Consider the following 12,347-nt stretch of genomic DNA (forward strand, 5'->3'; position numbering starts at 1 on the left):
AGTATGAAATTATATGACCCAGCATTTATTCCACTCCTGAGGATGTTAACAGAGATGAAAACATGATCACGCAACAACCTGAACACAAATGTTCATAGCAGCACTATTTTTAATAGCTAAAAAGTGGAAACAACCTAAATGTCCATCAACTAATGGCTATTTAGGATGTTAGGAATATTCATACAATGGACTATTATTCAGCAATAAAACGACATGGATGAACCTTGAAAACATTATGTTGTGAATAAAGCCAGTCACAAAAGACCACATATTGTATGATTCCATTTACATGAAAATGTCCAAATAAATAAACCTATAGAAAGAATGTAGACTTGTGGCTGTCTAGAACTGAGGGTGGAGAAAGACTATTAATAGGGTTTCTTTTATTTTTTATATTTATTTTTTTGCGGTACATGGGCCTCTCACTGTTGTGGCCTCACCCGTTGCAGAGCACAGGCTCCGGATGCGCAGGCTTAGCGGCCATGGCTCACGGGCCCAGCCGCTCCGCGGCATGTGGGATCTTCCCGGACCGGGGCACGAACCCGTGTCCCCTGCATCGGCAGGCGGACTCTCAACCACTGCGCCACCAGGGGAAGCCCCATGGGGTTTCTTTCAGAGATAAAAATGTTCTAAAATCAGATTGTGATGGCTGCACAATCCTGTGAATATACTAAAAAAACACTGAGTTGTACACTTTAAATGGGTGAATTGTAAGGTATGTGAATTACATCTCAATAGCTTTTTTCAAAAAGGGAATGGGTATGCTTCTTCTATTAGATGAAATGATGAAATGCAAATGTGATGGCTGGTGCCAACAGGCTATCTGAAGACCTCAAGTTAACTGGTGCTGAGATCCGCAGATTAACAATACTGGAGTCATGACTTTTGATCTAGCAGCTCTGAACTGCTTCCCTCCGGACTTCTGCATGGGAAATAAAATAAAATGTATTCTGTAAGCCATTATTATTTTGGATTTCCCATTACAGCTAAATCTAACCTGAAAGTATACACTACCCAGTATAAAGCAAGTCATCCCATTTTCTATGCCTCAATTCCTTAATCTAGAAAATGGGTACCTTCAGTTTCCTTGATTGCAGCCCTAGCAAATAGTGCAAAGATAACTAGATAATGCATGTGTTAAATATTTAATTTCTTGGAAACTAAACAAACTCAAGATGAGTTTCTTTGGATAATTTACATTTGAACACAACACTTTATATGCAATTTCAGCAGGTTTGGAAACACTTCACTCACAATACTTACACTGTGTTGCATGTACTACCACAATTTTACTTTTGAAGGGAAGTGGGCAACAGAATAAAAACAAAAAACACCTCCCTCCCTTTTTTGCACAGAAATGTAACTAAAAGGCATTTTTTTCCCTAACAGTTACTATTCTGCTTAAAGTGATGGTATATTCTTAATGCAATTTTTAAAGACAAATAGACTTCAATAAATAAAACAGGCCGACAATAATCAAGAAGCCTGTCTTTTGAAACAAAACTAAAGACTGATACACTTCAAAACATCTGAAAGGATGCACACCAATATGTTATTAGTGGTTATCTCTGAATGGTGGAATAACAGGTGAGCTAAAGATCATTGTAGCATAACTGTATAATTTTCTCCAATGAATATGAATTATCTGTGCAAAAAACATACACTTAAATCAAGTGACAAAGAGCCAAATATTAGTCTACTGAATAAGCCACTTCTATTTGAAGATTCAGTGTGATGAGCAATGTTTAAATTAAATGGTTTGTACTAAGAGTAAAGGGGTAAATCTTACTAAGGAGTCTTCATGCTAGTTCAACTAAGGACACAAAGGATGGTGTAAGAAATAAACACAACTATTGAGTTAGTATTAAAAATATCACATTTTAACACTTCTGAGTACTAAATGAAAGTAACATTGGTTAAAGTACCTGGCAAACAGAAAGCACCTAATAAATGTTTGTTGATTCTCAAACTGAATGACTTTGCCAAATAAAGATGACAAATGCATCCATATGTAACTATTTCATAACAAACAAATGTAAATTATCTCACTGATCCTTTTAATGAACAGTAAGTATTTCATCTTCAAGACAACAGTTCTTTAACCATTAGCAAGATTGCTTTCAAAATACTTTAAGGCACTGAAATAGACGCATACATAATTTCAACACAAGTATAATGAAAAGTATTCTGAATGACAGAAGTATATAAAATAAATAAGATCACCTTTAGAACCTGGATAATGCATAGTAATTTAACCAATAAATTAGAATCTGTAAAATTAGATATGTACTTCTGCATATCACCCCCAACAATGGTTTTAAACTGATTGATGCCACTTTTGAAACAACTACTTAGGTCAAATTATATTCCTCATCTAAGATGCTGGCTTTATATTCAAGTTTGCCTTCCCTTGCTAAATTCAGTTTGTTTTCTAAAGTCAACATGTTTTGGGTATTCTACATATTTAACAACTTTAGAATTTTAAACTTTAATGTAAAAAGCTTTATCAGATGGTTCTCACTTTAGAAAACCTTTAAGAATATCATCCACATTAATTAGAGTTTTCACAGTTACAAAAATGAGGGTTCTTGCTGATGACAGGTCTTTCTCTACAGAACTTCTCACTGGGGTGTATTCTGCATGTACACACAAGAAAACCTCTAATGTGTCTTCTGGTTATTACTATAAACTGGAAAATCCACAAAGGAGGCCTTTTTATATGTACAAGAAAAATATTTCCAACAAGAAGCCCCTTTATAGAAATATATGGAGAATCAAAAATTGACTTATATTTATGCAAATGAAAATTATAAAATGCTTCATGATAGGCCTACATGAAACATTTTCTTACAGATTCTTGAAAATATATTAACAATGACTTACGTTACATCTGATTTTACCATCCCCTCATTTTTTTTAAGAATGCCATTTTTTTTGTTTTACTAAAGAGACGACTCTACCACAGACGTAAACGTTACAGACAATAAATATTTTCTATTATATAACTGTTCATTTCTGAGGGTAAATGACAAAAGGAAAAGGCTCTCCTTTGTTCTCCCTCTCTTCTTGATAAAAAGACCTCTACCACCTAGAAGGCTGAGAGCTAGAAAAGGAAGCATTCTCAAAATGAACTTCAAACATAAGATATATCTTATAAATCTGGTCATCTAGTTATGTGTATATTTCCCTTTTGTTATCCCTGAGCCTTTAATAAAAACCTCATTTAAATGTTGCAGCCTTGTCTCAGCTGTGCTTACAGAAGATAAAGCACAGGTTTATCTCATGATTAGTTCAGAATTAAAGGGTGGGAGGACAGTCTAAGAACAAACTGGTGGACTACAATAAAATTTAAAGGTCTAACAGTCCGATTTCAGTTGAGTCTTGCACTGTCCATGATGCAGCACACAGGTTTTATTTTATTAGGGTGGAAGCTTAGTGCAGGATTTCCTGAAGACTGGTTCTCCTACTACATACCTAAGAATTACTTGGGATTAAAAATGTAGACATCTGGAACCCATCCCAAATACAATGAATTGTTAAAATGTGTGTGGTAGGTGGCAGGTAATAGGCATTCTGAAAAGCTTCCCAAGTGATTCTTACATATTAAGGCCTGAGAATCACTGCAAATCACTGCTTTATAAGATTAGCTCTTGCAAGGGTTCTGCCAGGTCAAAACTATTTTCATAATTATACTAAGACGTTATTTGCTTTTTTTCACTTTCTCATGAATGTACAGTAGCATTTACTATAGGCTACATGATGTGTGATACTGCAACAGACATACAGAAGCAGATGAGATTCCATCTGTCTTCTTTAAATCAGACAGTAAAGGTATTTAGAAAAAATGAAATACAATGCCACGTTTCTCACTAAATCTTTTTAAATGTTGGAAAATAGACATTTTTCATAAATATGTTCTTTATATTAACACGTTTATTATTTTTAATGAATATTTTATAACTTTTTTATTTTAAATATATTAGTATTTATAACCCACATAAACAAAAGTCTTGAGACCAAAAAGTTTGAGAACTGCTCTTTCCAGCAGACATCCAGCACCCTATGAACATTACTGCTGTTAGGCATGGCCACTTAGTTCCTTGGCACATTCAATGTATATTTCACTTTAAATATGATTCAATAGATCGTCTGCAAAAAGCTTCTTAAACTTATTGTCAGGCAAGGGGATTTAATCTGACAGGGAAATACTGAAGTGTAACCAGTTTTAGTTAAAAATCTAGCATGTTTTCCTTACTGACATCATAATGTAATAAATCCTTTAATATATAAATGGGCTGTGTGATGTATGAAATAGAAAACCATACTTTACATGACGCATTTAAAAAATGTTAATTAGTAGCGTGACAACACTAGCATTAGATTCTATGTGAGTGGTGGCAAACAAATGGCCCGCTCCAAATGTTAACTAAGAACAAACCCCTAATTTTTTTTTTTTTTTTTTTTTTTTTTTTGGCGGTACGCGGGCCTCTCACTGTTGTGGCCTCTCCCATTGCGGAGCACAGGCTCCGGACATGCAGGCTCAGCGGCCATGGCTCACGGGCCCAGCCGCTCCGCGGCATGTGGGATCTTCCTGGACCGGGGCACGAACCTGTGTCCCCTGCATCTGCAGGCGGACTCTCAACCACTGCGCCACCAGGGATGCCCCCAAACCCCTAATTTATGAAAGAAAATAAAGTAGGGGATAAACTGCGGTTCCTAGAGAAAAAAGAATTCTTTTAAATTTATACGTTTAGAAAATGTTGAAATGTATGTCAGCAGATTGATACTGACATTATACTAAGCCACACAATTTTATTCTTAAATGAAAATACATCCCAGATATTGTTGCCAAGTTAATATTTGAGTGTATCTTGCCACTAGACAATGTAAATTGGGAACACTTCTGAGGGTGAGGCATAGCTGTGGTGAAAGCAGTTCCTTTCAGCCTTTTGATTGTATCTCAGATATAAAAAAATTGCATTGATGTTTTTAACCTGCCATGTATAATTTTTTAATGTATTGCTATTTAAAAAAATCTGAGACAGCTAACATTTAAACAAATCACTGCTGTTTGGGAATGATGTTTGAATGAAAGATGCTATGAACATATTTGCTAATTTATACCGTATTAAGATTTTAAATGATATAGTTATTTAATATATCTTACGTTAAATAACTGGTATTTGAAAATAAGTCTATTTTTCTTTCTGAGTAGCCTTCTGGGAAAAGTTCATTGAATATAGTTTCCAGTCATAGTTTATTTTCCTAACTTGTACTTATTTTAAAATCTTCTCATCAGGAGGGAGTTAAATAGTGCAAAGCTCAGCAAATCTGACTTCCCCCCCATTTTGGTGTACATGTCCACTTATGACCATCATTTTTCTGGAAACCTTCCACTTAGTGTATCAAAAATCAATGTTATAAAAGTTCTTTAAAAGGTTCAGCGGTTTTTTTGAGTCTCTGAATGATTACAGCATTCTGTAAATTGGCTTCTTCCAGTGTGAGTGTTTCATCTAGTAATTTGAGGAAAGGAAGAGCTGTTGCCAGGGAAAAGGGAGGACTTCTTTGTGATCCTTGGTATTTTTCGATGAAGTCTTTGATGTGGCTTACCCTGTAAAATAGCACAAACTATTAATATAATTTTATAAAAACCTGAATTAGTTAATTTAAGGTAATAACTTGTGATGATACCTGGCTATGTTAATCCAGAATAATCAAATTATGTTGATGTAACTATTCACTTGGGCTATCTTTTAAAGGTTCACCCCTGATAATAGTCAGGAATTACTATTCCTTATCTTAGATGTGACAAGGGTATTAGAGTTACATTTTGAGTCTCTATTTTTTAGAAACACATTCTGAAATATCTACATATGAAACTATATGAAGTCTGGGATTTGCTTAACATAGTTCAGTGGGAACTGAGTGATGATGGATCATTATATCATATCTTTGCTTTTGCATATGCCTGAAAGTTTCTATAACAGAAATATCTACATATCTTGCTCTGAATGGATCAGAAATGGTCCAACCAGTAATCCTACACAGACACAGGCTGTACCTCTTCAATACCACATCAGGCTGTGCTTCAAATCTAGTTAAGATAATTCTTAAACCAGTGCACGTAGATTTTCAGTTAGTATAATAAACACTATAATGTAATATAATCACTGCAACCTTTTTTTTTTAATAACAGTGATTTTTAAAAAATTATTTATTTATTTTTGGCTGCATTTGATCTTCGTTGCTGCACGCGGGCTTTCTTTAGTTGCGGCAAGCGGGAGCTACTCTTCGTTGCAGTGCACGTGCTTCTCATTGTGGTGGCTTGTCTTTGTTACAGAGCACAGGCTCTAGGCGTGTGGGCTTCAGTAGTTGTGGCACATGGGCTCAGTAGTTGTGGCTCGCAGGCTCTAGAGTGCAGGCTCAGTAGTTGTGGTGCACAGGCTTCGTTGCTCCGCGGTATGTGGGATCTTCCCAGACCAGAGCTCGAACCCGTGTCCCCTGCATTGGCAGGTGGATTCTTAACCACTGCACCACCAGGGAAGTCCTCCCAATCACTGCTATCTTGAAGGTAGCTCAAAGTTATGTTCATGTAAGTATATGCGTGTGTATTTAGAAAGGGAAAGTACGTATACAGTTCATCGAAATTAAGATGCCACTGGGAGTTCCCTGGTGGCCTAGTGGTTAGGATGCTGGGCTTTCACTGCCATGGCCTAGGTTCAATCCCTGGTCAGGGAACTGAGATCCTGCAAGCCAGGTGGCACGGCCAAAAAAACCCCCCTGAGATGCCACTGATTCTAAGACTTGTCATTTTATATACTACTAAAATTTTTAAAAATCCAGATTATGACAAAATAGTTTCTTAAACACTTAGAATTTTTATACTTATTGAAAGAGCACTTTTAACTAATTTTCACACAAACATTCATCAAATCACTTACTTCCATAATAAGATTAGAATAAAATGGTTAAGTCATTCCTAACAGTTGAACGTTATTCAGACTCAGATCCTTCAAATCACTTCTGATTCAGTTCATTGATGTACATGTTTTTCCATATAATACTCCCTTCTGTATCATCAGGTGTGTTGATGATACAGCAGTACTTTGAAAAGTGCTCCACTACTGTCTCTGGGATGATCTTTCATTGAGCTGACACCTGTTCTGCATGCTTTGAGGCAGATGCCAAGGCAAAGACAATTGTGTCATTACTGCCATATGGCCAACAAGAAATTATAAGGATGTATCCCCATTTCAGAGATGCTAAAATGTGAAAAAATGTGCAAACAAGAATTAATGAAATATGACATCACCAAAAACAGAATTTTCCCATTCAATCAAATTCACCAATTGCTACTCTGTTAATCTGTGCAGGTTACCAACAAAATCAAGAAAATGGTCACTTGTATTTATTGGGTACCAAAAATTGGATAATGAAAGGCTAAAGCTTATGGCAAAGAATATAAATACAAAAAAACCCAATAAAGATTAAAGGAACTGTGCAGTAAAAATTAAAAGTGTGTACTGTGATCTCTGCAATACTACTACAAGAATAAAGAAATGCCAATCTAAAAAGCTATGAGAGGATAAAAAATAATACTCATTAAGCTCAAAAAGAGGCAAGAAAGGAGGAATGAAGAATAAAAAGCCATGAGGTAAAGAGAAAAAAAAGAGCAAGATGGTAGCCTTAAACCTAACTAGTTCAGGATATTATAAAACATTATAAAAACTGGACTAAACATTCCAATTAAAAAACAAAGCTTGGTTAATTATCACTTAATAAATACCATTGGCCAGTCAAAGGTTTTTAAATGCTTCAAGTCATTCAGGGAAAAAAAATGGTAGGTGACTATTTGTTATTGAAAATGCCAGAAGTATTTTTCTAGACAAAGAAGTTGGGATTAAAATAGTTTATTTCCCTAAAAAGAAACAAACCTGAGTTGTAGAGAACAAACTTATGGTTACCAAGGGGGGAAGGGTAGGGTGAGACGAACTGGGAGAGTGGGATTGACATATATACACTACTATGTATAAAATAGATAATAATGAGAACCTACTGGCATACAGGCCAGATATGAGAGGGAGTTGTGGTGGCCCAGATCAGGGAATCCGAGTCCAGGTTGGGTGAAGAGGGCATCTGCACAGGAAAGCGGCCCAGCTTCCTCGTGTCAGAGTCTGACCAGCATGAGGAGTGCGCCCATGTAGAGGGAGGCAGGTGGGGACGGTTGCAGTATGAGCAGGGTTAGGAGTGTGTCCACACAGAAGAGGTGCTCAGTGCAGAGTGTCAGAAGCCAAGTTGGGTTAGGAATATAGGAGAGATGGTACACAGCAGGCTGTCTCAAGCAGAATAAAAAGAGCATTCATACAGAGGAGGGGCCAACTGCAGTGTGTCAGAACCAGAAAGAGGTGGCAAGTGACCACTCATAGGGGAGGATAGGCAGCACTGACTGCCAGAGCCCAGGAGGGCAAACAGGTCATTGGCATGATGTGATATGTCAAGAGACCCAGCAGGAAGAGGGAGGTTTCCAGGCTGGGGAGGAGGCAGCAGTAGAAGAAGGAGACTGGTTACATGTAGGAGAACTGATTAGTAAATAAATATATTGGGGGCTTTCCTGGTGGCACAGAGGTTAAGACTCTGTGCTCCCAATGAAGGGGGCCCAGGTTCAATTCCTGGTCAGGGAACTAGATCACACATGCATACCACAACTAAGAGTTCACATGCCACAACTAAGGAGCCCTCAAGCCGCAACTAAGGAGCCCGCCTGACGCAACTAAGATCCAGCACAACCAATAAATAAATAAATATTTTTAAAAAATAAATAAATATATTGAGAGTAACTGGAGCCAGGTTTCTCACTGAAGAAAGTTAAACTGAAGAAAGTGAAGAAGTTAATTACAAATATGGAAAGGGGAAAACTAGAATAAACCCTGTGGTGGTGGATTGAAATTAGAGCTATCTATGTGAACTCATGGTTTTCGCTATGCAAAGATATAGAAATACATTTGTAAATGTGTGTGTTAGTGTGTGTATATATATGCATATGTGTATGTATGTATAGACACCTGTAGCTCTTTCCACTCAGAGGGCCTGGGAATGCTGGCAATAAGTATACATAGTAACCAGATCCTCAATACCCTTGGCCACTAAAAAGAACCAGGGCTTCTTAGAAAACGTACAGAACGAACCTGAAAAAAAATTTTGTGCCAATAAACAAGAAAATGCTCAAAGAATGATGGGAAGATGTAAAAAGTTTAAAGGAGGTCCCAGGGACTTGGAAACCTATATACAATATGTTCCTACTTTAATTAAAATGAAAAAACATTTTAAGACGAGATAAAAGACTGGAAAAATCCATCAAACTAGTAGTAGTGATTATCTCTGGGTAATGGAATTTAACTTGATTTCAATTTCTTTCAGTACTTTCCTGTATTATCATTCCTTTTCTACAATTAACAGAAAAATACACACATAATGCTAACGATCAACTTAAAAACATATTAAAAATAATGCTTTTAAAATTATGTATCTAGATAAACAGGAAAACTAATGAAATGATAATCCATAAAACAGACTGAAAATACTATATTAATGTCCAAGAATTTCCATTGTCATGAAACATTATGTTTAGAGAACTATTTATTAAGATCCTTAGTTCTTAAAAATAGCTGTTAACTGACCTGAAAAGAAGAAATACAATTAAAACTTAGGGAACAAATCAGACTAATAATGAAATGGAAGACTCACCTATGAGAAATGTTAAATTTCTGGACAATCCTTTCCCCATTGGCTAACCAGATCTGTATATTAGTGATGGGTTCCAGACTGTTTAGTGGGACAGTAGACAACTTATTTTTATTCTCAACTTCAATAGTCTTCGCTTTAGAAACAATTTTTGGTGTAGCACTAAGAAAATCCAGACAACAAGTCAGATGCATGTTTTTCATTAAGCAGAACTTTATCATTAAACAATTACTATAAAAACTTTACAGTAAGTATAGCTTTTAGGAAGATTTTAGCTAGTCACAGCTGTTCCCTAACACATAAAGGTATTAATATCAGTTATATCCGTTATACATGATGATCATAGGAATCTAATAAAATTATGCACATATAAGTAAGTTGTAAGCTTGTGGACTGTTACATAAGTATACTTGAAGAGTATACTTATGTATTTGAATCATGCCTTACAGAACAATTTTATAGTGCTGACAGATCTATGGACTTTACCTTTACCTACTCCCCAGGTTAAAATTTCTAAAAGAAATTGTAAGTTCTCTGTAGAGAACAGTCCTTGGGTTATAAAGGAAATGAAAGGAAACAAAGTATTCCCTCATCACTCTGAAAGTCACATTGGGATATTTTTACATGTGTGGATGAATATGCATTTATATAACTTACCAATCTTGATAATTAATATATGAGAATTCATAAAAATGAAAGCAATCCTATAGTTAACCTCTTTGCATATTCTGCCACAGGCATAATTAGATAAGATGAATACTGCAAAGTTTGAAAATATTGGGCTGGTCAAAAAGGTCGTTCGGGTTTTTTGGAAGAGCTTATGAAAAACCCGAACGAACTTCTTGGCCAACCCAATAATTAAAGGCTCTGATACCGATACTAACTTTATCAGGCATTATTTCACTTTTATTACCTCAAAATTCAGATACTGATCAGAGAACACAATGCTGAAGGCATTGGTAACTATAATACAGAACCTTGTATCCAAAAGCTAGCCTATGTACTCTGTGACATTAACGGCAAAACTCAAGTGGTGGGTGCAAGGGAGAAAAAATGATTTAGCCACCCAATTTTGCCCAATGTCCTCATTAAGCCAGGCACTTTTTTTTTTTTTTTTAAGCCAGGCACTTTTGATCAGACAAAACCAAAACAGCCACCATGACTTTTTAGTATAGTGCCAGCATATGTTAATTTACACTAAGGTGAATATGACTTAGAAGCTCTCATAAAAGTTAACATGAAAAATCTCATTTCCAATGGGAGAAATGATAACTCTATATATGTGGTCTACATAGTAAAATAATGACAAGCTGAATATTAGTCAAACCTCTGCTTATGGAAATTACAGATCATGAGCCTACTCACCTTCCCAGTCTGTGACCCTGTCCTGAGAAGGGCTGGAACACAGGTTTCGTTGACATACATACTTCATTTTTCTTATCTTCAACTTTAACATCGACCTCCTCTTTATCAAAAACTCCCTGTAACTCTAAAGGTAATTCTCTTGGAAAGTAAAGAAAGAAAGTGATAAAGCCCCTAATATGTTTTTTCTTTCTCTGAAAAACATACTGTGCATGTAAAAAGAATAGAAAAATATACAGAAATAAGAGGCATATATATTCTATACAATAAAAACTAAATGTATTTAAAATAAGAGAAAAATCAAGCTCATTTCATTCTTTAAAATGAAAATATAGCTACATGCTGGTTCTAGAAAAACAAGACATAAAAAAACGTAAACACATGTAGACTTAAGAAAGAAAATGACAGCCCCCTCCCCCAAAAGTGACAGTCCTTATAATTCCACTCTCACTCTAATAAAAAGCTTTGCAGTGTATCTCCTAAATTTTCTCTCTATATAGTAAAATTCCACATAATAATTATATTTTTTCCAAAGATGGTATCATTCTATGTACACTATTCTGTATTTTGCAAACTGCTTAAAAAAAAAAAAAGCAATATACCACAGAAATTTTCTCATGTTAGTATATGGATATATGTCATTCATTTTTACCACATGCACACTGTTATTCTGTTATAAAGCAGATCAAATGGTACAAACATAAAATACTCTTTTTATCTTTTTCTTAGTGACTTGTAAGAAATATGTATATATTCCATTTACAGGATATACGAGAAACAAGTATTCCCAGTTTGGCATTTGATTTTACATAATCAAATTTATCTTTCTTATACTGCTTCTGGGATTCATGCCAACTATAGCTATATGCAACAACATGGATGAATATCCCAAAGAAATAAGTTGAGTAGACACAAAAAATAAACACATTGCATTTACACAGAGTTCAAAAAAACAGATAAAATGAAAAAATTATAAAGAAAAGCAAAAAACCATAAAGAAAAGCAAAGAACAACTTACTACTGAAGTTAGGATAGCATTACTTCTGTGATATTACTACAAATAATGTGTAATTTAATCTTATCACGAGGACGAAATTAGATAAATCTGAATTGAGAGACATTCTACATAATTTGGGCCCATAATCTTCAAGTGTCAAGGTCATTAAAAACAGACAAAAACAAAAACTGAGAAACTGTTCCCTCCTGAAGGAGGCTAAAGAGACATGACATTTACAAGCAATGTG

The 12,347-nt window shown here is 35.4% G+C and overlaps 1 protein-coding gene across 7 annotated transcripts in view; it reads right to left on the reverse strand.

Moving 5' to 3' along the window:
- Window positions 1-91: 91 nt before the first annotated feature.
- The window catches only part of UBXN2A (UBX domain protein 2A), a 40,580-nt gene continuing 28,324 nt past the window's right edge, over window positions 92-12,347 (reverse strand). For 4 of the 7 annotated variants that reach the window (XM_033425038.2, XM_033425037.2, XM_033425039.2 and 1 more), the window contains 3 exons: window positions 11,107-11,244; window positions 9,745-9,903; window positions 2,037-5,611 (listed from right to left, as the gene is read on the reverse strand). In XM_033425038.2, the coding sequence (XP_033280929.1) occupies window positions 5,419-5,611; window positions 9,745-9,903; window positions 11,107-11,244 (490 nt within the window). In that variant the 3' untranslated portion in view covers window positions 2,037-5,418. Of the gene's footprint in view, window positions 923-2,036; window positions 5,612-6,372; window positions 6,502-6,941; window positions 7,263-9,744; window positions 9,904-11,106; window positions 11,245-12,347 lie in introns of those variants that run through there. The other 3 variants (XR_004482442.2, XM_033425041.2, XM_049696369.1) reach the window with 3 other exon arrangements.

This window comes from Orcinus orca, chromosome 13 (assembly GCF_937001465.1).
Source record: "Orcinus orca chromosome 13, mOrcOrc1.1, whole genome shotgun sequence".
Lineage (NCBI taxonomy): Eukaryota > Metazoa > Chordata > Mammalia > Artiodactyla > Delphinidae > Orcinus > Orcinus orca.